The sequence below is a fragment of the Rhincodon typus genome, chromosome 17 (genome assembly GCF_021869965.1).
Source record: "Rhincodon typus isolate 14 chromosome 17, sRhiTyp1.1, whole genome shotgun sequence".
NCBI lineage: Eukaryota > Metazoa > Chordata > Chondrichthyes > Orectolobiformes > Rhincodontidae > Rhincodon > Rhincodon typus.
In genome coordinates, this window is record NC_063348.1 from 8,122,430 (window position 1) to 8,145,661 (window position 23,232).

At 40.7% G+C, this 23,232-nt stretch overlaps 1 protein-coding gene across 1 annotated transcript in view; it reads left to right on the forward strand.

The window, feature by feature from the left end:
- The window catches only part of LOC109914703 (potassium voltage-gated channel subfamily KQT member 1), a 337,079-nt gene that overhangs the window by 223,250 nt on the left and 90,597 nt on the right, over window positions 1–23,232 (forward strand). The window contains exons 3-8 of the mRNA XM_048607164.1: window positions 1,018–1,144; window positions 3,032–3,110; window positions 4,313–4,409; window positions 7,758–7,898; window positions 18,738–18,848; window positions 21,649–21,744. Of these exons, the coding sequence (XP_048463121.1) occupies window positions 1,018–1,144; window positions 3,032–3,110; window positions 4,313–4,409; window positions 7,758–7,898; window positions 18,738–18,848; window positions 21,649–21,744 (651 nt within the window). The remainder of the gene's footprint in view (window positions 1–1,017; window positions 1,145–3,031; window positions 3,111–4,312; window positions 4,410–7,757; window positions 7,899–18,737; window positions 18,849–21,648; window positions 21,745–23,232) is intronic.

Here is a 23,232-nt window from a genome sequence, read left to right on the forward strand (position 1 = left end):
CTGATCCCTGAGGCACACCACTAGCCACTGACCGCCAACCAGAAAAACACCCATTTACCCCTAGTCTTTGTTTTCTACTAGTCAACCAATCATCTATCCATGCCAATACATTACCTGTAATACCATGCAACTTTATCTTATGTAGCAGCCTTTGGTGTGGCACCTTGTCAAATGCCTTCTGGAAATCCAGATACACCACATCCACAGGTTCCCCATTGTCCACCATGCAAGTAATGTCCTCAAAGAATTCCACCAAATTAATTAAACATGACCTACCCTTCATGAACCCATGCTGGGTGTTCCCAATGGGACAATTTATATCCAGATGTCTTGCTATTTCTTCCTTAATGATAGATTCAAACATTTTCCCCACTACCGAAATTATTGGGCAAAATATCAGCCATGATCGAATGGCATAATTCTCCTTCTATGTCTTATGATTTATATCCTTGCACAACACTGTCTATCCAACAGCCACACTTCTTAAAGGGGAACTGACAAACTTGAGGAGCGTGGTCAGGCTAAACATTGTACTGTGTTAATGATAACCAGGAAGGAAGCATTTAAAAATAGAATGGATTGAAAAACAGCAATTCAATCTAACAAGTCTACATTTTCTACCTATAGATCATCTGCAAACTACCCATTTTGAGCTCCTTCTCATCATTAATTCCCGAGGGAAGAGTCTGACTACACATTTGCTGATTGTTGAAGACTGTCAAACAAAACATCTGGCTATAACTTAATCCATGTGTCGATCATTCAGCTTTAATTTTCTAGCCAACTCCTTTAGCGTCCCTTGGCCACCTCCAAACCATGAGCTCCTCCACTATAAAGTAGTCATTGTATAGCACAGCATGACTACAGCATTTCCTTCACTGCTGTAAATAGGCGTACTGGTGTAGATGGTGGCGTGTCGACTCAGAAAAACGTTTTGGAGTTTCCATTTGAGCACAAATGTTGTTCCACTTTGGAATGGCTGTAACCATCATCTTCTGTCTTTTCCTGTTTCAATAGGAGATTGTATTAGTGGTGTTCTTTGGAACAGAATACATCGTCCGACTGTGGTCAGCAGGCTGTCGCAGCAAATACGTTGGATTTTGGGGAAGGCTGCGCTTTGCCAGAAAACCGATCTCAATCATTGGTGAGTGACCGTACAGCAACACGATTCAGTGGTCAGTCCTCAGCACCTTTTAATCACAATGGTCTGTTTAGGCACTGATTAGCCTTTTGGAGAAAGAGACATATTGGGTGGCACTGCACTGGGGTATGGAATGACGGTGCCGTTAATCATTGGTTATGCCTGAGAAGTGCTATGTTCAATGGGCATTTTAAGAAGCTTATTTTACAAAGCAGGTCCGAGATCCTCAAGAGGGTGCAGGGAAAACTTACTGAATGGGACCAAGGTTAAGTGACTTCAGTTATGTTGAAGGATTAGTTAAGCTGCTCTTGGAGCACAGAAAGTTAAGAAGAAATTTAGTGGTGAAAAGCTTTGACAGAGTAAATAAGCAGAGAGGTTTTGCAGTGGCAGAGGGGTCTGTGATCAGCAGATGTGTACCAACATATATTTAAGGTAATCTACAAAAGAAACAGAGACGAGATGAGGGAATCATTTTCTTACACACCGAATTGTTAGGATTTGGAAAGCACAGTTTGAAAAGATGCAGGAAACAGATTCAGCACTAACTTTCAGACTGGAAGAGAACTTTGCTCAGAGGCAGGGAAGAAGTCTAACTGAACAGCTGTTTTGAAAAGCTAAAAAAGAGGTGATGGGCCAAATAGCCTCATTCTGTGTTAGCTATTGTATCATTGCATGATTCTGATCATATAGGATGGAGGACACCACTCGGCCCATCATGCCTGCGTTGGCTGTTTGAAAGAGCCCTCTAATTAGTTCCACTCGTCTTTCTCCTTTATATGTCCGTGGTATGCTTTTGTAAGTCTGGTTCTTTCTCTTGGATTCTAAGAGGGTGCAGAGAGTAGCTGTATCATTCAGAAGGGAGACCTATCCAAACCTCCGTTTGTGCATCTTCTCGCATTTAGCTTCAGAAAGGTAACAATAGGACATCTGGAGCAAACTCTGTTATTTCAGATGAGAGTAGTAAGTAGCACTGAAAACCCTGACAAAAGGAAGAGGTGAAATGTCTTAATTAGGGCAAGTCACAAAATAAAGTCTCTCCATGGGAGAGGCAATGGCCTAGTGGTATTATTGCTGGACTGTTAATCCAGGGACCCAGGTAGTGTTCTGGGCACCTGGGTTTGAATCCCGCCACAGCAGATGGTGAAATTTGAAATCAATAAAAATCTGGTATTCAGAGTCTAATGATGACCATGAATCCATTCATTGTCGGGGAAAAACCCATCTGGTTCACTAATGTCCTTTCGGGAAGGAACTGCCATCCTTACCTGGTCTAGCCTACATATGACTCCAGACCCACAGCAATGTGGTTGACTCATAAATGCCCTCAGGGCAATTAGGGATGGACAATAAATGCGTCGCCAGTGACGCCCTTCTCCCATGAATGAATAAAAGAAAATCAAATCAGTCTATTGCGAACGTTTACAAGAGTAGGATAAATAATTGATGATGGCAGGCAGAGAAAAGACTGTGATGAGCCAGCATGAAGTGTTGCTGCACAAGTACCTGTTGCATTGGGTAGCACTACACTGACGTATGGAATGACTGTGCCGTTAATCATTGGTTAGGCCGTAGAAGTGCTATGTTCAATAGCATTTTAGGAAGCTTATTTTACAAAGCAGGTCCAAGGTCCTCAAGAGGGTGCAGAGAAGACTTACTGAATGGCACCAAGGTTAAGTGACTTCAGTTATGTTGAAGGATTAATTAAGCTGGTCTTGGAGCACAGAAGGTCAAGATGAAATTTAATGGTGAAAAGTTTTGATAGAGAAAAAGTTTGGATAGCTCTCTCCCTGCTACCCCCATTTCTCTCTCTCTCTCTCCTCTCTCTGTCCCCCCATCCCCATAAATCCTAAATTTTTATAATCTCCCTGATTTTGTGCTTCTTCCTGGCAGATCTCATAGTAGTCGTGGCTTCAATTATTGTCCTCTGTGTGGGATCAAATGGACAAGTCTTTGCAACATCAGCCATCAGGTGGGCAGAACAAGCTTAGATCTCTTTATCAACTGGGTCACAGAATGGTGTTGCAGTTAATCATGGTTTCAGCGAATGATTGTAAATAAGATTTCTTCCTCCCTCCCCACCACTACCTCCTACACACACAACCTATGACTTTTGACCTGTTTAAACAATGCATTTGTGATATTTAGGTCAGGTATCACGCTAGCAACTACCCATTGAAAACCCAATTCCCCCATTTTGGGATTGCTCATTGGAAGGTACCATCTACTCTTGTGCTCTCTTTAAAGTCTATGGGGCTTCCTCAGTCCTACACCTACTGAAGGGAATCAGCCGGTGACTAACTACCAATGAGGATAGTTTATCTTCAAAGCATAAAAGAATCTAGCAGAGAGTGATTCACTGTCTAAAGTCCTCTTGTATCTTCATCTCTACCCTTCTTTTTGTAAGTACCTGATCTTGATAAGACGATGTGGCTGTGATAAGGATCTCCACACAAATGCAACCATGGAGCAGCTTTTTGGGCCCTCAGCTTGTACCATGGTTTCAAACTTTGGACCAGAATTCTGTGGCCCCCTTGGATTGGCAAGCAGGTGCTATAACATTGGGTGCCATGACAGCCAGGCTCCAGTAAGACCCTGGGTATATCCATGAGTCAGCGTCTCCATGTTGTTCATCTTTTGAGGGGGTTGGCAGAGGTGGAATCTCTGAAGATCCAACAGTTTCACTGTTCTAGCATTTCAGAAAAGTCCAAAATCTTGAAATAACTTTATACCAAGTCATCTGGACCGAAGAGCTTACAGTCTGTTAGTAAGGGTGATCCACAAAGTTGTTAGATTATCGCAAAATACCCAACTGATTCACTAATAGCTTTTAGCGCAGGAAACCTAAACATGATTCCAGTAACTTGTCAATGTGACTGAGACTTAACTGCCTTCTAAAGTAGTCTAGCAAACTATTCAGTTTGTGTGACACCTTCATCATACAGACTAGAGAGGTTCAAAGAGGTCTGTCACCAGCAACAAGATATGAAAGGCTGACATGAAAAAAATGAAAAGCTCCAGGGCTGTAGCCAAAAGATTATTTTTAAAATTCTGATTCTCTACCTTTCTCGCACCTTTACATTTAGCTTTGGAGTTTCAATATTAAATGCTAAAACCATGGGCACTGGCACCCGCTGACCTAGTTAATGGAGCATTTTTTCCCTCTTGTTCCAGGGGCATTCGTTTCCTGCAAATCCTTCGAATGCTACATGTCGATCGGCAGGGAGGCACCTGGAGACTTTTGGGATCAGTTGTCTTTATCCATCGACAGGTGGGGTGGTCTGACTTCACATTCTGCGAGTCAATTTAAGCACTGAGTTGTAAAGACAGCTGGATTCCATCAAAGTCTTCATCTGGTTTAACCCAGTGTGACAAGAACTTTCTTTAGCCTCCATCCTTGTTGTTTGTTTCAGTTCTCAGGACTTGTTTAATGTACTTATAGTTGGCAGCTGGCAGAGTCTTTTAAAGCTGTTATGTTCACTACCGAATGCAATAATTTCAATCCACATGTTGTCTTTTACCACAGAGGTCAATTAATGTTTTGCAGTGAGGAAATGTTAGTGAGCTAGAATTCACTGATGTGGGACATTAAATGTCATGTCTTTGGACAGCTAGACATGTTCATAGAAAGTAGAAACAAAGTTAGGCAAATTGGCCCTTTAAGTCTCTTCCTCCATTCATATGATCATTGTTGAGCATTCTAATCAGTTCCCTATTCCCACATTCTGCCCATACTATTTGATCCCTTTAGCCCTAAGAGCTATATCTAACTTATGAATACTTTTTAGCTCTTTTAAGGGAAAGCAGTTTGCCTGAAAAGTTGGAATTTCAAGCTAATAACAGGTATCTGGGACCTGTTGAATGCATAGCCAACATCCTAACCAATGAGATTTTAAAATCAAAGTTTTGCATTTAGATTGAACCTTTCACAACCACTCGACTTCTCAAAGTTCTTTCTTTACAACCAATGCGATATTTTTAAAATGTAATCCAGGTTGTAATGAAGGAATATGTTGAAAAGTAAACAGAAGGAACTGAGAAGGACGGTGCATTTGACGGGCTGAGTTCAATGTCAAATCAGATGTGGAAAGAGAAATTAAGAGAGATTGAATTAAGAGAAAGTGAAAATTAAACTGAAGGACAAGTAAGAAAAAGGTATTTTTAAATAACTCCAACAATTCACAAACTAAAGAGATGAGCCATCACATTCTTAGTTGTTCACTTTCTGAACTGGAGAGCTGATTGACAGACTGTAATAATTATCACATTGTCCAAACAGTACTAATGCTATTAATTACTAGACTTAACTCTCTGCACCATGATTAATAGGTAGTTCTCATCCAAACACCGTAACTCCATGAAATATATGGGCAAGTTAAGGACGTGCTTTTAATTTGAAAAAGACAATAGCAGAGCAATATATATCAATCGATTTGTGACTTTAATTCAGTACAGAGACTCATGTGGAAAAGCTCCTAACAGCACAGTACTCCCTCAGTATAGTACTGGCCTGCAGTGCTTTAGCTATTTTTTAATGCTACCCATGTACCTAACCCAACAGTCTGGGTGAAAATTATGGGAAGTTCAGAGCTCAGTAAAGAGAACAAATTTGATACTTGACCTTCCCCTGCCTGGAGTGTGTGCATGCATGCATTGGAAAATAAAAATGTTAATATAAAGCTGAAACAATCAGAAGAACCAAAAATAAATAAATTAAACACGAGCAAACGTAACATGGTGTGACATAGTGCAGCCTGTGGAAGAAACAAGACAAAGTTTATTATTCAATCATTGATCACAACAATGTGTATTTTAGGAATATTTGCCTTTTAAAGCATTAGCACAATGCTTAATTAGTCTGGGTTAAAATCCGACTAAAGTTGATGAGATTAAAGTCTCTTATTTTTATGGGCTTAGTACAGTCTTGGGTCAATTTCTGGTGAATATAAATCCATAACACTTTTTGTAACTGAGCAGAAATTGTCAGTCCTCTTCTATGGATGTAAAGTGAAGAGGTGATTTAGTGGTTGAAAATGTAATACTGTTGTAGTAGGAGTACTGTTCTGAGATTGAAGGTTATTGTGCCAACCTAAAGGAGCAACACTACACATCTGTACTGAAGGAAATTGCTTCTGAATCTGGCTTCAAAGAAAAGGAAGAAATGCCTTCTATTAAATTTGGCTTTTATTCCTATCGAAGATAGTGCACGGAATGGATTGAGAGATTTTATTTTTTTTTGAAATATTTGACTGATTAGATGCAGAGATGTTATTTTCACTAGTGTGGAAATCAAAAATGATTAAAGCTGATTAGGAGGGTAATGAAGGAAACAAATTTTACACAAGGAGCAGTGAAACCTTTAATTCTCTTCCTGATAAAGCTGTGGATGACAGTGGCTCCCAACAGTTTGGTATGTTGGGAGAGTTTTCAAGAGCAAGCTGGGTAGATTTATATTCAGTAAGAGAGCTAAAGGGCATTTTGTCATTTAAATAAATGATTTGGATGTCAATATAGGGGGAATGGTTAGTAAGGTTGCAGGTGACACCAAAGTTGGAGGTGTAGTGGACAACGAAGAAGGTTGTCTCAGAGTACAACGAGACCTTGATCAGATGGGCCAATGGGTCGAGGAGTGGCAGATGGAGTTTAATTTAGATAAATGTGAGGTGTTGTGTTTTCGTGAGGGAAATCAGAGCAGGGCTTAACGCTCCCTGGGTGATGTTGCTGAACAAAGAGAACTTAGTGTGCAGGTTCATAGCTTCTTGAAGGCGGAGTCACAGGTAGATGGGTAGTGAGGAAGGTGTTTGGTATGCTTGCCTTTATTGGTCAGTGCATTGAGTATAGGAGTTGGGAGGTCATGTTGCGGCAGGACATTGGTTAGGACACTTTTGGAATACCGCGTTCAATTCTGGTCTTCCTGCTGTAGGAAAGATGTTATAAAACTTGAAAGGGTGCAGAGAAGATTTACAAGGATGTTGCCAGGGTTGGATGGTTTGAGCTATAGGGAGGGGCGGAATAGGCTGGGACTGTGTTCCCTGGAGTGTTGGAGGCTGAGGGGTGATTTTACAGAGGTTTATAAAATTATGAGGGGCGTGGATAGGGTGAACAACCAAGATCTTTTTCCCAGAGTAGGGAAGTCCAAAACTAGAGGGCATAGGTTTAAGGTGAGAGGGGAAAGATATAAAAGGGACCTAAGAGGCAACTTTTTTACACAGAGGAAGTGCTGCCAGAGGAAGTGGTGGAGGCTGGTACAAATGCATCATTTAAAAGACATCTAAATGAGTACATAAATAGGAAGAGTTTAGAGGGATATGGGCCAAATGCTGGCAAATGTGACTAGATTAATTTAGGATATCTGGTCAGCATGGACGAGTTGGACTGGAGCGCCTGTTTCTGTGATATATAACTCTGTGACTCCATGATGTGGAGCTCAGGCAACTAAGTGGTGTTGCAATGCAGATCAGCCAAGACCTAGTTAGATGATGGAGCAGACTCTGGGGATTGAATTCCTGTTGTTATAATGTAATGCTCACAGCCTCTTTCACCAGTAATAATCAAGTTAAGAAAACACCGTTGACGAGTAAATGTCAGCCATTTAATTTTCTTACTTTACCTTTGATAGGAGCTGATTACCACCCTTTACATCGGGTTCCTGGGCCTGATTTTTTCCTCCTACTTTGTGTATCTGGCTGAAAAAGATGCTGTGGATGACAGTGGCTCCCAACAGTTTGGTAGTTATGCAGACGCCCTATGGTGGGGTGTGGTAAGTATCTTTAAGCGGAATAGTTCTGCACTCAACTGAGTCTTTTGGGAACGAGGGATTACTTTAGCAATCTGACGCGATAAGGAAATGGGTTGTAAAAGACTGTAATAGGGGCCAGGGATAATTAGTATCTGCTGTTTCCAGTTTGAAGCACTGCTGTAATTTTCTGCTCAGCTACAACTCCTGTCTTCTCCTGTTACAATTTTCTGATTGATATCTGGGTAGGTTAATGAGAAACTTGTGCTGTCTGTTCTGACAAGACATTACAGGGAACCCAAAGATCTGCTTGGTGTGTTGTGGCTCTGTAAGCAATGTTGCTCCCTGAATTACAGTGGCTGAAAGGTGAGATTCTTCCCATTCACTATGACCAACTGAATTGGCACTGGAGTGAATGAGATCTGGCTGAGGACTGTCTGACAGTGCAAAGATCCAAATAAATATTACCTTAATCCCTGCCAAATTCCTTCTCTGTGTACTGAATGCTTCTAAAAAGAGTTTTAAGGAAAAGACATTTAATTGACTGCTGCGGAGAAGTAATGTTCCTTGGAACCTTAACAATTTATAACATAAATTGATGCCATTTGGCTCATCATGTTTGTGCTGATTTTTTTCCTGAAGCAATGTAATAGTAAACCCACCAATCTGCTCTCTCCTTAAAGCCTTTATTTTCCTCTGCCTTAAATATTTATCCAATTCTCCTGCAACATATACAATTATCTCCACTAATCACTTGCTGTGGTAAACTATTCAATGTGCCAAATCTTGAGATTTAAAAAAAAATCTCCTAACCTCTCTCCTTAAAGACGCAATTAAATTGATAAGCAATGACTCTGACTGCTCAATCAGAGGAAGTAATATTTTCAGAATCCAATGAAAACACTTTTAAATTAAGAACCTTCCATACAAGTTCCCCTTAAGCATTCTGTTTTCCATTTCAGGTGCTCCCAGTATCTGAATTTTCTCCTTAGCAGAAGGGTTTCTGATTTCTTGATTTGGGATGTCTTGTGACTCAGTAGGTGACAATCCTGACTTTGAAGTATTATGACCTGTTGGCCATGGTTGAGATGCTTGTGGTGTGGTTCAAACAGTTTCATAATCACCAGACAGGTCTTACCAATATGTTCCCACTATTTCCCAAAGGGGGAGAAAATGTAGGTTAAGATAGGAAACAACAGGCAGTTGTTGGCATCATCTGTGAATCTCTGCCATGTGCTGCCTACCTCCTGAATTCTTTGTATTATGAGGTGCGCATAATTGCACGCTGTTCTTCAAATATGACCTCACCAAAACTCTGTGTAAATTTATTGTCACTTCTTCACTCCGGTACATGATGATCCATTTTAAAAACATTCATTCATTTAAAAACATTTAAAAACATGTCATTCTGTACTTTTTTTTCTGCAACTTTTCTTTAGCTAATCTCCAGCTCTGTACCACTATTTATTTGTCGAGAGCATTGTTAATTCTAGCTTCCAAGTCCATTCAATAACCAAGGGTGTATGCTCACTGACAAATCAAACTTAAATACTGTTTATTTTGTTACAACCCATTACCTCAACCCAATTGTTTGATGTCCCCTCCTAGATATCTACACCTATACTTATAATTCATAAAAACTGAATCTAAATGCCTATGTAATAAGTTAATGAGAAGAGAGATGTGTAAATTGAATTCTTTTACTTTGCTTCTGTCTATAAGTAATGGTGTTTTGATTTTACTCCTCTTCCTTGTCCCTTTTGAAAGGTTGTGATGTGTTCCCCTCTTTTTGTGAAGTGCAATATGAAAATGAGCCACAACAGATTCTCTTTAGGGTTTAAAACGGAAGTGTGGTTTATTCACGCAGTTGCACCCAGGGGAATAATTATCACAACACATTAATACACACAAGCGTACAAAGGAAAAACGCAAAACAAGGAAAGGTAACAGAGGGGTTACAGTTCAGAATAACTTATCAGTCAAAGGTATGGGCATGAATTCAAGTGATTTTTGACTGAGCGCAGAAATCCAACATCCAGAGAAAGTGTTATGCATAGGAGCTCATGTTTACATGACTGCTGTTGGTAAAGGATTATTTTTGAAGTTGTCAAGGGCAGAGCATAACGATGTTCGTCCACGTTTTAGGCAAATATGAGGTTTCTTCCACACACCAAGGGCAGACATTTTCCAGTTTCAGTTGTGGTTTTGCTAATTGCCAGGTCTGCCAAGGGCTCAGAGCTAATTTCCTTCTAAACAATTCTTTCCACTGCATGGAATTTCAAAGTCCGTGCATGGCAGGAACTTGCGGAAGTCTGTGTGGCCACGGAGCTTAGAGGGAACATTGGCTCAGAGTGAGTTGTCTCTCACAGTCCTCTGCTCTTCAACTCATTCATTGTGCCAGTGGGATCTTTGGTGCTCTTCACATTGGAATCACGTGGAAGGAACAGCCGAACACTGCTTCAGAGACTACAAACCAGGAGCTGCCCCCCACACACTGATGCTGGGCCATGAAGGCACAGAAAGGATTACTGGCACCCTGCTTCGTGGATAGGGACCTGGTGTTGCTGGTGCATGGGGTGGAGGAAAGGAGGTGAATGTGGAATGCCATCATTGGCAATGGCACCAGAGCAAACCAGGCTTGACTCAGACAGCAGCCCAGGTCGGTGCTGTGTCTTACGTGAAGTAAGCTGCCCAGCAGTGCAGGAGGAAGGTCAGTGGTCTTCAGTGCCTGCTGGATATGTGCACAAACCTGAACTCTATCACAGTAGCCATGGGTGCTTAAAGGTGAGAGCCTTAAAGGACCCCATTAAGTTACCCCACGAGGGTAACTACTAACACTTTCTCTTTTCTACCTTGCACTCTCAGAACCACCACTCACTCTAAGTCTACCAACACTCGCCAAGCCTCATGGACCTTAATCCTCACTATTAGATCCATCATATTCACACACTGACTCTCACTCACCTCATTCTCCCAAGCTATGAACCCTTCTGACCTCTGGGGTCTTCCTACACACTGAGAACACCTCACCACCCCTCTCCTGCTCAAGCATCACCACTAACTGCTCTTCCACACTTACTTCCATCATACACAGTTCCTCCCTTTCTTTCATTACAGGAAAAAATAGTCTGAGAGGTCCCAAACTGATGAACTGGTGGCAGACATTAGGCTGCTCACTCCCTATGAGGAGTTAATTCTAGAATTATAGAGAGAAGAACACAACTGCTCATGTTGGAATAGGGAGATCTCAATGGGAAGCCAACCCAATAAGTTCCATTGTGCTGTGCTGCTCTGCCAATTACCACCAGTGTTCATTCATTCTGAATGGGCACAAGCTTTTAAATGACTAGTACCCTTTCTTTCTTTATTGATGCAATGAACCTCCACAAAGAAGTGGCCGGCACTGGAGGCTGTCAGCTCCGGCTACAACTAGAGGAGGAAGTCATTGACCCTCACCAGCAAGACTTTCCTCTCCACCAGCTCAGAGCCTTTCACCTCAGTGGCTTCTCTTTCTGGATTAGAGCACAGTCTGGTGAATGTACCACCGACACATCTGGTCGAGAAAGCAATGTCCCAGGTTTCTGACCACTGGATGCCAGTGCCCACTCAACTCCAGGTAGAAGTGGTCTCAGCCATTACTTACTTTACGCCAAAAATGCTCAGGCAGGCACAGGGGTAGCAAGCAGATTTGTTAAAGCAAGTTGATTGACTGGTTCAAAGGATGGAGGAGTGCACCAATGTTACCAGCACTGTGCTGCTCCATTATGCTTGTGACTGGCTGTCTCCGTGAGCAAATCGTCTCTTCCATAAAAAGCCAGGTCCGGCATACTCAGTGTTTGCTGTATATGTGCACAAACCTGAACTCTATCACTGTAGCCATCGGTGCTTAGTGGAGTGAACCTGAAAGAATCTCAACCTCAGTCCAGATTTCCCTTCCTGTCCAGAAGTCAAGCTGGTGCCAGCAGGCACCCAAAGCAAGGAATGAGAGCGATAGAAGGGAGCCTCAGAATCATCTTCTCAGGACATTCCAGAGATGCTGCTGCCTGTGATCCCAAGCTATGAGGGGACCTGACAGGCCAACTGGCCCCGACTAGAACCAGATGATCCCGTCGACTGACTGTAAGGGTGCCTCCTTACATTATCATAATCCCCCTCAACACCAATAAGGATAGCACCACTCTGAATTTCACGCATGGCCATTCTCTTGAAGCGTATCCAGTGTGTTTTCCATGTAATCTGCTGGCCCATTGCCTCAGGGGCAACGTTGATGCAGGATGGTCCCGCACCATGACATATCTACATCCTTCACCTTTCATTTCTCCCTACTGTGACATGCTCCCTGCCTCAGCCCCTGCAGCCAAAAGCTGTTTGAGCCAGAGAGACTGGCGGCCTGTAACTGAGCAGGGAAGAGCCTGTGAATCAAGAAAGCAACGTGGATAGACAGACTGGCAACATCTGGGTAAACTTGAGTTGCGTGAGTGCAAAGAAAGCAAGCTAAAAGCCAAAAGATGCATCTTGACCAAATGCCATTTGGCAGAACCATGGAAGTTGTATGTGTCTGTGAACTCCAAAGTACATTGGGGGAGGGTTGAAGTGTGAGAGTTGGTCTGAAAGGGGCTGTGATGATGTGATGAGGCTTGGTGGTTTGTCAGTGGCAACTTGCATGGAAGAAGAGTCAAGGAGAATAATGTTCACAGGGACATGGTGCTGAATATAATGGCTAGGACAAGCAATCAGTGAGCTGCCATCACGAGGTTTCCTTTCTGACTGGAATGACCAGAATTTGCACTATCTAGTTTCTCAGGGAAAGAGGAGAACTGGTACACTGATTTAGAAATAAGGCAAGTTTGTGTATTAATGAGAGATAAATGGAAATCAGTACTGAGAGTTGTAAGTAGCCATTTGAGGATTAAGAGGAAAATCCCAAAATGTTTTCTTGACATCAAGATTCTGATATTTTCATACACTGTGTTTTTCCAACTTTCTTACCATTGCTCGTGTCACACCAGGGAGGAGAAATTTCTATTCCAAGTTTTGAGCAGGTTGAGAGTTGAGGCAGGTTTAATTCAGCAATGGAATCTTTGTTTTCCTGTACAGGCCAATTGCTTGCAGAGTTGATGTTCGCATTTGGTTTTTATCAGAGAGAGTCAGTGGTGTCTCAAGATTACAGTTAATTTCTCCAGAGGCTGGGTGATTTTTTGTTATGTAACTGTTCCTGCAATATTTGGTCCTTGTCCTTCTAGCCAGGGGTCCAGAACTTGCCTTAAGACATAGGTGTGACTATTAACACTCCAACAGGCATAACGACAGTAAGCTTCAGTGCCCTAATGAAGATCCATTAGTCCTTTATATGAGATAAATCGTAAGCCATTAGTGCCACTTCAGGCATAATGAGCTTCTGTAGTTCATCCTGTGTTCAGAATTGACTCGGGAGACATTGTGCCTGCTGGTCTGTTCTGTTTGGGGACCACAAGGTCTAAATAAGTATGTGATATTCTGAAATTGGATATCTCAGCTCTGTCCTGACAACTGCTGATTAGACTTTTGCAGAAATTATATTCATGTGATTGATAGCAGTCCTGTTTTTAGTTTGGCAAAGTCATTTTCGAAAATTAAACTATTGTTGATTAGCTTTAGATTTTCAAACCTTAGTGACGATTCTGGGTTATCCCTGCTTTGAAACAAACTGGTGATGTGTAGATTGCTTCTGTCCTGAAGGCTTGCCCAAAAGCTTGCAATACTTTATAAGCTCACTGCAATTGTTGAGAAATTTTACAGTGCTAAATTTCCACTTAAAATATATGTGTGAGAGGGAAGGGGGAAAGAATAATTAAAGAAAAGGTACAAAAAGTTAACCTCAACTCAATATTCCAAAGCAAATTCTTTATTTCTTCATTTTGCTGCCTTTATAATTTATGTTTTGGTTTAATTTTTAAGATGGCGCTGGAGAGTGGCAACAATATACAATAATTTTTACTGTATTTTCATAGAATCAAAGAATCCCTACAGTGTGGAAACAGGCCCTTCGGCCCAAAAAGTCCACACCGACCCTCAGAGCATCCCAACCAGACCCATCACCCTACAAACCACCTAACCTACACATCCCTGAACACTATAGGACAATTTAGAATCGCCAGTCCACCTAGCCTGCACATCTTTGGACTGTGGGAGGAAACCGGAGCACCCGAAGGAAACCCACACAGGGGAGAATGTGCAAACTCCATACAGACAGTCGCCTGAGGGTGGAATCGAACCCGGGTCTCCAGCGCTGTGAGGCAGCACTGCTAACTGAGAAACTTCACAGATCACTAACAGGACAAAGTCCAAAGCTTCCTTATTGCAATTATAAATGTTCTGGATCTTAAATGCATGATTAGATTCATTGTATCACCACTGATGAAGACGCACTAACATCATTCTAACCACAGACGAGTGTCTATAGCTCAGTTTTGTTTTGCTACAATGGAGTGTTTGTCCACAATAAAGAAGAGTTGGAAGTCATGAGTCCCAGCCCTGAACCGTCATCTCTCATTCACATGGGGCTGGTTCACAGTTTGAGCATACATGGCCACTGCATGTAGCTGCTTTCCTTTAAATTGGAGTTTCAATCCCTGGTGTGTGTGGAACCTGGAGTGTGGCGTTTAGACCGGGTAAGATCAGTTCCATTCTCAGTGCAATAGCTAGGGTGCCCTTTTTGTCGGGGTAAGTTAGGCATGGAGGGTAAGGGCAAAGAGTGGGTGGCGGAGAGTACGAGTTGACGTAAGTTATCCCTGAGTTGTCACATTGGCTATAGAAGGCCGTGGGAATGATTGAGGATATAAGGGACTTGAAGGCGATGGGCAAAAGGGACAGTGTTGAATGGAGGATCGTATGAGCTACCATGCAGGATGGTCATAGAATGGGATAGTGGGTATAAGGCATCATGTGGGGTTGGTACAGGGGAATAAGTTGCCATGGAGGATATGTGGGTGGGCACATTGGCATGGGTGAGGCATGACTATCTGCACAGCCCACTTTGGGAATCAGTCACCTCCATCAGGTTGTCTGACCTCACTTGCAGTCCCTCTGCAATTGTGCCCCCCCCCAAATCCCACCTAACCTTGGAAGTGCAGCTGGTGGGTTTTAAAGCTCAAGCGTTGTAAAACACGAGTGCTGGGAACAAACGTCAGGCCCTATGCAGTTTAAACAGTGGCAATTTTCACAGAAACAGATGTCTTTATTGAAATGACATTGAACTTTCTTTCGCCGATGTTATAAGGGGTTAATCTTCCTTTCACAACTACAAGAGATTCTCTGTATACTCTGAGCAAATTTCCACTTCTTGTTATTGTGTCATTTTGTGAAAAGCAGTGATGTCAGTAAAACTTTGGGTTAAGTACACATTGAAGTGCTAACAATGTGTTCAGTTACATTTCCAGTTGATAGAACCTTTACATATAAAATTGCTTTACTGTTCGTCAACACGCACCCAGAACTTTCCTAACTGCTGACCAAAACCAACTGTTCCTTCTCACACCATTAATTTGAGTCAGGTCTAAGACCTGTTTCAGACCAAAAGTTATAAACTATGTGCCTCGGATCATAAAAGCATCAGCACAGAGAGAGACTATAAAGCCAATGTATCTGTGCCAGAACAGCTGAACACTGAAATTACGTACTCTGCTCATCACCTTGTGACCTTTAACGTTTTTCTTCTTCAAATATTTATCTAATTCCCTCTAAATGCTGTGATTAATTTACTTATTCACTTACTTATTGTAAAGCATTCTTTGTGTAAAAAAAAGCTCGCTAAACTTAACGTTTCTAGCACAGGGTTGATGTGCTTTGTTATCTATTAATGAGTAGTTGAAAATAATATACTTATCCTGTTCACCAATTTTGAAATGGAGACCGTTTTTACAGCCATGTCCAACAAGCCACTACTGTCGGTCCTCACTACTTCAGCAAAATTAGCCCTTTCCTCACCACATTAAATCAACTTTGTACTTTTTTTAAATACCTCCAACATACCCATTCTATTATTAGATATTTGATTTGATTTATTATTGTCACATAACCTAAGTACAATGAAAAGTTCTGTTTTGCGTACAGTATAGCAGACCATAACGTGCAAAGACACACAGGGTGATTGAACAGAGTGAGGAATACAAAGTTACAGAGTAGTTGTTTAACAGACTTAGAATTGAGACTTCAAAGTGCAGAACGATTGTATGTAACAACTTGTTCTATCAAAGGGCTACTGTAAGAATTGAACAGTGATCCTGAGGTATCAATAAACCAACAATCTATAACAGAATGCATTCCTTAGGTTGTTTTAATTCAAATGGTTAGACTACAATTTCATGCCACCTTCCCACCTACCAATGGTAAAAATTACTTTAAATGTGGCATTCTCTTAGTTGTAGTTTGTCAGTGCAGATGTGGAGTTACTATTTTGGGTTTTCTTTTGCTGAGAGGTAGCATAGTTGCCTGTGGTTTCTTTTTCAGATGGATTCGAATGCAAGTTACTGCCCGCTCTCTGACTTTCACCACTTTTGTGTTTAATGTGCTTCCTATTCGGCAGAATCAGTGAAAGGCTTGGTTTACTGATAAGACCCCAACTGTAATGTGTCCTTTTCCTTCCAATGAGAGAATCAGTGCTATAATGTAACAGGACACCTGGTTGCACTTCAAATAGAAACTAGGGGTGTATGTTAGTGAATTATTGATAAATCTGTGTTATCTTTGAAGAAAGGACATCTGTGCACTGGTATCAGTCAGTGGTTCTGCCTCCAGGACTGAAAGCTGAAGCTTTTCCTTCAGATCAGTATCATGCTGTCGTGTGACTTCACATTTCTAATCCTTTCTATTTTTGTTCAGGCACATGCTCCCCAGCTGTGCTCCATTACATTGTTCCTCTAATCATTCACTGAATTAAGAAAAGAAAGGGAGGGAAAAAAAAAGTATCTCTAACAAGGCTTTTACTTGTGTGAACTTGTTAAGTGTCTGATTTCAAACAAAGGAATATCTTTTTCTCTGCTTGGAATGAGAGCTGTACACCTCGGATATTGTTTCACTCTGTCTTCATATCTTTATGGTTGTGACCCCTCCCCCTTAGTTTTTACTTTGCAATTAACTCCAAAAAAGTAAAGCTCCCATAGAACACTCGGATATTGATTTTTTTTTTTTCAAAAGCCGACTTTTAAAGAATAAATGGTATGACCCGAGACCATTAAACGATGCAAGCTGAGCTTAGCTATTCCAATGCAGCTGGGAACATGCATGGTTTCACTTCTGATCAACATCAGCATCTTAGAATGGCATTCAGGAACATTGGCTTGCATGTGTTCACATATATAGATCTTCGAAGGTGGCAAGAAAAATTTCTGTTCAAAAATAGCATACGAGATCCTTGTCTTAAGAGTGAAAAGAACACGGAAATGGAAGTTAGTTTTATTCATTCACAGGATATGGGCATAGCTGGCTATATTTATTGCCCATCTCTAATTGCCCAGAGGGCAGTTAAGAGTCCAGCACATTGCTGAAGGTCTGGAGTCACGTGTAGGCCAGACCAGGTGAGGACGAGGTAAGGTGAGCGAATGTAAAATTAACAATTTTTTTCAATTAATTCATGGGACATGGGTGTTGCTGGCTAAGCCAGCATCTATTACCCAGGGGTCAATTAAGAGTCAACCACATTGCTGCATGTCAGGAGTCACATGTAGGCCAGAATTGGTAAGGATGGCAGTTTCCTTCCCTGAAGGATGTTAGTGAACTAGATGGGTTGTTCTGTCAATCGATGACAGTTATCATTAAGTTCTTAATTCCAGTTTTTTACTGCTTTCAAATTCTACCCTCTGCTGTAGATTCAAACCCAAGACTGAAGTACAACCTGGGTCTCTGGATTAATAGTCTATTGACAATACCACTGGCCATCACCTCCCCTATATAATTAAGCTTCATTGTTCACTGTGTAGGCCTCACCTGGAATATTGTGTCCAATTCTGGGTACCACACCTTTATGATAGAGGTGAAAGCCTGAGAGAAAGTAGAGAGGATGTTTACTAAAATGATAACAGAACTTAGTTATGCAGAGATTGAGGCTAATAGTAGATTTGGTAGAGGTATGCAAAATTAGGAGAAGTTTGGATCAAGTAAATGAGGCGAGATGCGGAGGGGTTAGAAACAGAAGGTCAGGGATTTAAGATAATGATCAAAAAATAGCAAGATTTTATACAGGAAAATGTTATACTTTGAAGGGGAGGGGAACTTGGATTCAAACATACTTTCAGAAGCGACTTGGATATATGCTTCCACAAAATCTCAAAGGTAAGTAGAAAGAATTGGGAGGTGTACAGGAATATTTGGTTGGCCTTTCCAAAGAACTGTTCGATGTATGTTGGCTTAATGGCCTCCTTCTCAAAGAATCTACGGAGAATATCATAACTCCCCTGTAATAGTTTGAGTTTGGGTTTGGTGAGAAGTGAAAGTGTAACAAAAAAAGACAAACCCAATGCCAATCTATCTCTATCATGCCCACCTCCAATACTTGCAATATTTTTTTGTATTTATTTCAGTTTTCAAGCTTGTACAATAGTATGCCTTTGCAGCAGCAATAACATTCAGCTTTCTCCTGATGATATTATCTTCATGTAGGAACAGAAACTTGGCTATCTGTTACACACCCCACCCAACATTCAGTTACTTTGAGTTTGATGCTGCTGAACGTCAGTGGTTCATGTGATGATTGATTTGGCAATGATGAGGAAAGTGATTTAAACTGATTTCCGTTAATTCCACTTCCAAGATGTCAGCACTTTGACATGGTGGAAATTCCCTTGAAAGCAATTTTAAAATTCACGAGCTTGGTCTTTTTCTACACAGGTGACGGTCACAACGATTGGATATGGGGACAAAGTTCCCCAGACCTGGATCGGCAGGACAATTGCTTCGTGTTTCTCCGTGTTTGCAATTTCATTTTTTGCACTTCCTGCAGTAAGTTTTGTTTTTAAATGCAATTTTGTACCATAGGAATCGGTTGAAATCTTGACTTATCGTTTAGGTCAACCAGAATAAGAGTTACCATATGCATCGTTACCTTCTATGCAGTAATTCCTTCATAAGGAAATATATTTAGTTGGAAAGCTTGTTATTGTGAGGAAATGTTCAATGATTACCTACCTAGGTTCATAAACACACTCAAATAATCATTAATATTCCAACTGAGAAACTGAGTCACTGGAAATATAGAACTGATCACCAACATGTGATGAGGACACCCCCTTTTAGTACTCATTGAGTTAAGTAGCTGGGTAGAAGGGAATTGTATGCTCAATAGATACCTGGGTAAAATGTTGATAAAGAATGAATAGAATCCTAATAAAAAAGATCTGTGGAGGAAGTATATGTCTGAGTAAGGTGATAGCATTTACAATCAACTGAATCTAATTGGAATTCATTCATTTTAGTTTGTACATAAATGATTTGTTGCCCACTTTAAACCTGTTGGATATATGTGGCTTTAAAATAAACCTGTGTCATCTAATTATCGTCTGTTTTTTACCTCGGAAATCTGATGCTCAACCTTACCTTGCAGTCATTATATAGAAAGTGAAAGATCAGTGACAGTCAATCAAGGATGTAGAAAACATTGGTGTGTTTGGAACAATGAAGATGAAGCAGCTTTGGATAGTCCTTCAGACTTCCAGAGGGATGATGCAGAATAGGAACAAGTCGAAAGGTATTGGGTCATGTGGGTTGATCTACTGAGTCCAGGAGAGAGGTTGGCAAATATTGCAGTTTTTGGATGTCAGGCCAAACATTACCTTTTATTTAAACATGGTAAATATTAACTAAATATAGGCCAAGACTTCACCTGTGCCACAAGGCCACGAGAGAGAATAATCTTATCGTCATGTGATTTTACATCAGTTTCCAAAGAAGATCTAAGTTACCTTATTTACATATTCACATGACCCTTTACACTACAGCTGAGACATTGCATATATTTAAGGTTGAGTTAGGTTTTTAATTGACAAGGGAATCATGGTTTATGAAGACGGGCAAGAAAGTAGAGTTACAGCCAAAATCAGGTCGACTGTGATCTTATTGAGTGTTGAAGCAGGTTTCAGGGGTGAAATCATCTACTCCATATGTACATTTGGACTTAAAGATGGGAGCTGTGTACATTCCTGGTGCCCTTGTGGCATTCTTTCAATATTCATTGGTCGAAGAATAATGATGGAACGTTCCAAATAGCAAACAAAAAAAAATGGGGTGAGCGACACACCCAAAAACACAAGACAGTCAGCCTAACATCAGTGGTGAGGATGTTATTGGAAATTAATTGTAGGCATAAACAAAACTAATTTGGAAAGAAGTGAGTTAATCAATGAGTAATAAAAGTGATGCTTCAATTTCTTCAAAGTATATTGTGTTTGACTAACTTGATTGAAATCTTTGATGTAGCAGAGAGGTTTGATCATGTTAACATGATCAAGTTTGCATATATGGTCTTTAGGAAGGACTTTACAAACATCTTTTTATTTATTCTTTCGTAGGATATGGACATGCCTAGATAGGCCAATATTTGTTGCTTATCCTTAATTTTCCTTAAGAGGGTGGTGGTGGCCTACCTCCTTAAAATGATGCAATACAAGTGCTGCAGGTACATACAGTCCTGTTGGGAAAGGAGCTCTAGGATTTTGACCCAGGGACAGTGAACGAATGGAGACACAGTTGCAATGTCACTTTTGACCTAATGTTGGAGGGAAGGTCATTGATGAATCAACTAATGAAAGAACCTACCTTGAAATCCTGAAGCAATGTCACCGGTCGTAATGATTTCCATCATGGAAATAAGTCACCTATGAAAATAAGAGCAAAATGATGGTATAGATACAAATCTGTCTCACTGACAGCCAACAAAAAGTGACAGTGGCTGGAAGTTTTCCAGATTAGGAGGTAATTTGCAATGGCGATACCCCCAAAAGTTAGGTTTGGGTCAATTATATTGCGGTTTTTATAATCAGTCTCGACCCAGGTGTAGGGAGCAGCATTCCAAAGATTCTGTGATTCCACAATCAGGAATGTTCAGGATGACTTGGTGAAACATGCAACATGACAGCTGTTCAAGTTTCGATACGGAGCAGTGTAAAGTGACAACCTTTGGGAGGAATTATGCAAAAAGATAATATACAACAAATGGCACCATTTTGAAAAGTGAAGATGAGCACGAGGTCCTCAATGCCCATATACATGAAAGTGGCAAGGTCAATTGGTAAGACCTTTAAAAATAAATCATATGGGTTCCTTGAGTTCTTTAATAGGTTGTAGAAACGAAGAAAGCATGCTGGAACTTCATGAATCCAAATCTGTCACCAAACTAGAACAGGGAATTCAGGAGAAAGTAATTTATCCAGTGTAGTTAGCATGTATGACTTACCACCGTATGAAGTAGTTAAGGCAAATACGATATATTTGTTTAAAGAGAAGTCAGATAATACATTGGACAGAAAGAAACAGAAGGCTCAACAAGTAGGTTCAGATAAAAAGAGGTAGGAGGAGGCTCTGTGGAACACAATCATTTGTTTTGACTAGTTGGCCTGAATGGCCTGTTTCTGAAGAAGAGTCAAAATGTTAAATCTGCTTTCTCTCCACAGATGCTGCCAGACCTGCTGAGTTTCCCCATGCGTTTCAGTTTTGGTCCTGTTTGTGTTGCACCTCTCATTGAATTCTACTAGAGAAGCCAACACAATTGATATGTTTTAATTTGATATCTCTTCGATTGTTTCAGGGGATTCTGGGTTCGGGGTTTGCTCTCAAGGTTCAACAGAAACAACGGCAGAAGCATTTTAATCGTCAGATTCCTGCAGCTGCTTCTCTCATTCAGGTAGGTCCTAAGTTGTAAATTGAACAGAATCGAATGTTGCAACAGTCAGGGAGCCAATTGTGAATGGAATTTTACAGTCAAAAATCTACACTGGCTTTGAATTTGGCCTCTTAAATTAACAATACCTTTGAATGTTTACCCTGGGGATTGCTTTTCCGTCGGCAGATCCAGTTTCTCTCCAGAAATTTTAGAAATTGTAATTTTCTTTCTTAAGGTAGGTTGTTACAACCATACCTAATATGAAAATTACAGCTCACGTGATGTTGAAGAAAGGTCAAGTTGATTTAATTTAATATTTAAAGAGCTACACTATTGTTATAGTGCAGAGCACAAACAATTTGTGACTATATTGTAATCAACAGCAGTATATAAAGCCAAAGTCATTTTGCAAGATAATAAATTTCAAGATGCATGAAGCTTGCCAGATGTACTTCCTTAATGCATCTCAGATGTCTTTCTTTTTAAATGCTCCCATGACAGACTGTCCCCATTTCCTGATGCTGCGCACAAATACAGGGAAGGATTGGTGTGCAGGAAAGTGAAGAAATATTTGTTCTATTAGAGGTATTGGCTCAGTAATTGTAGAACAATTCAGAAATTTCCTAGAGACATGTTAATGTACAAACATGTGATTGTTCAGAAAGTTCTATGGATTGTGGTCAGGAAAGATTCTCAAGTACAGTCGGAGCAGCAGATAAATGAAGAGGATGAAAAAGAGATGGCGTCCATGGTCATGAATACAAGAAGATGTAATTTGTTAAAGAGGTGATCAGAGGGGAAAGAAATGACCAAGAGGAAAAGCATAGGTACAGACGTGAAATGTAATAGCTGAAAATTATTTTAGTTCTTTCATAGTAAGAGGTTAATCAAAGAAACAAGAAGTTTGGAAGATAGAACCAATATTGTATAATAAGGTATTATTATTTATTAAGGACTAATAGATTCCTGCCCACTGTCAAAAACAAAAACCCAGCAGGCATCCAATGCAATTTATTTCATTGGCCTTGATCCAGAGTTGTCATGAGAGTCCGGGAGAGCCCCTGTGGACTGTCAAGGCAAATCCCCATAGGTTTGGAGGGTAGTTATCCTAGAGTGCTAAAGGGGTCTAGGGAAGAGATTTATAAGGCAGTGGTGACATCATTTCAGACAGGGGAGCCTTGTTTAATACCTATGTAAAACAGAAACAAGCACGTAAGGACCCAATGGATAATTAAATGCAGATGTGAAGATTATCTGTACCAGAATAGTATAGTAAGCAACAATCAAAACAGACACAAATTTTGCCAAACAACCTTTTTGACTTTTGTTGAAGTGGAAGTGAAATCTCTATGGCCTATATAAGCCTTTACAACACCTTGTACCTAGCTTTCTAGAATGAATTTGAAACCAATCTGCCTGGAAGTCTCTTAGTTAAGCTCAAATATTTGCAGTTCTGGAGTAAATATTCAGAGCTGATAAGAAATTGCCGTATAGAATACAATACATACT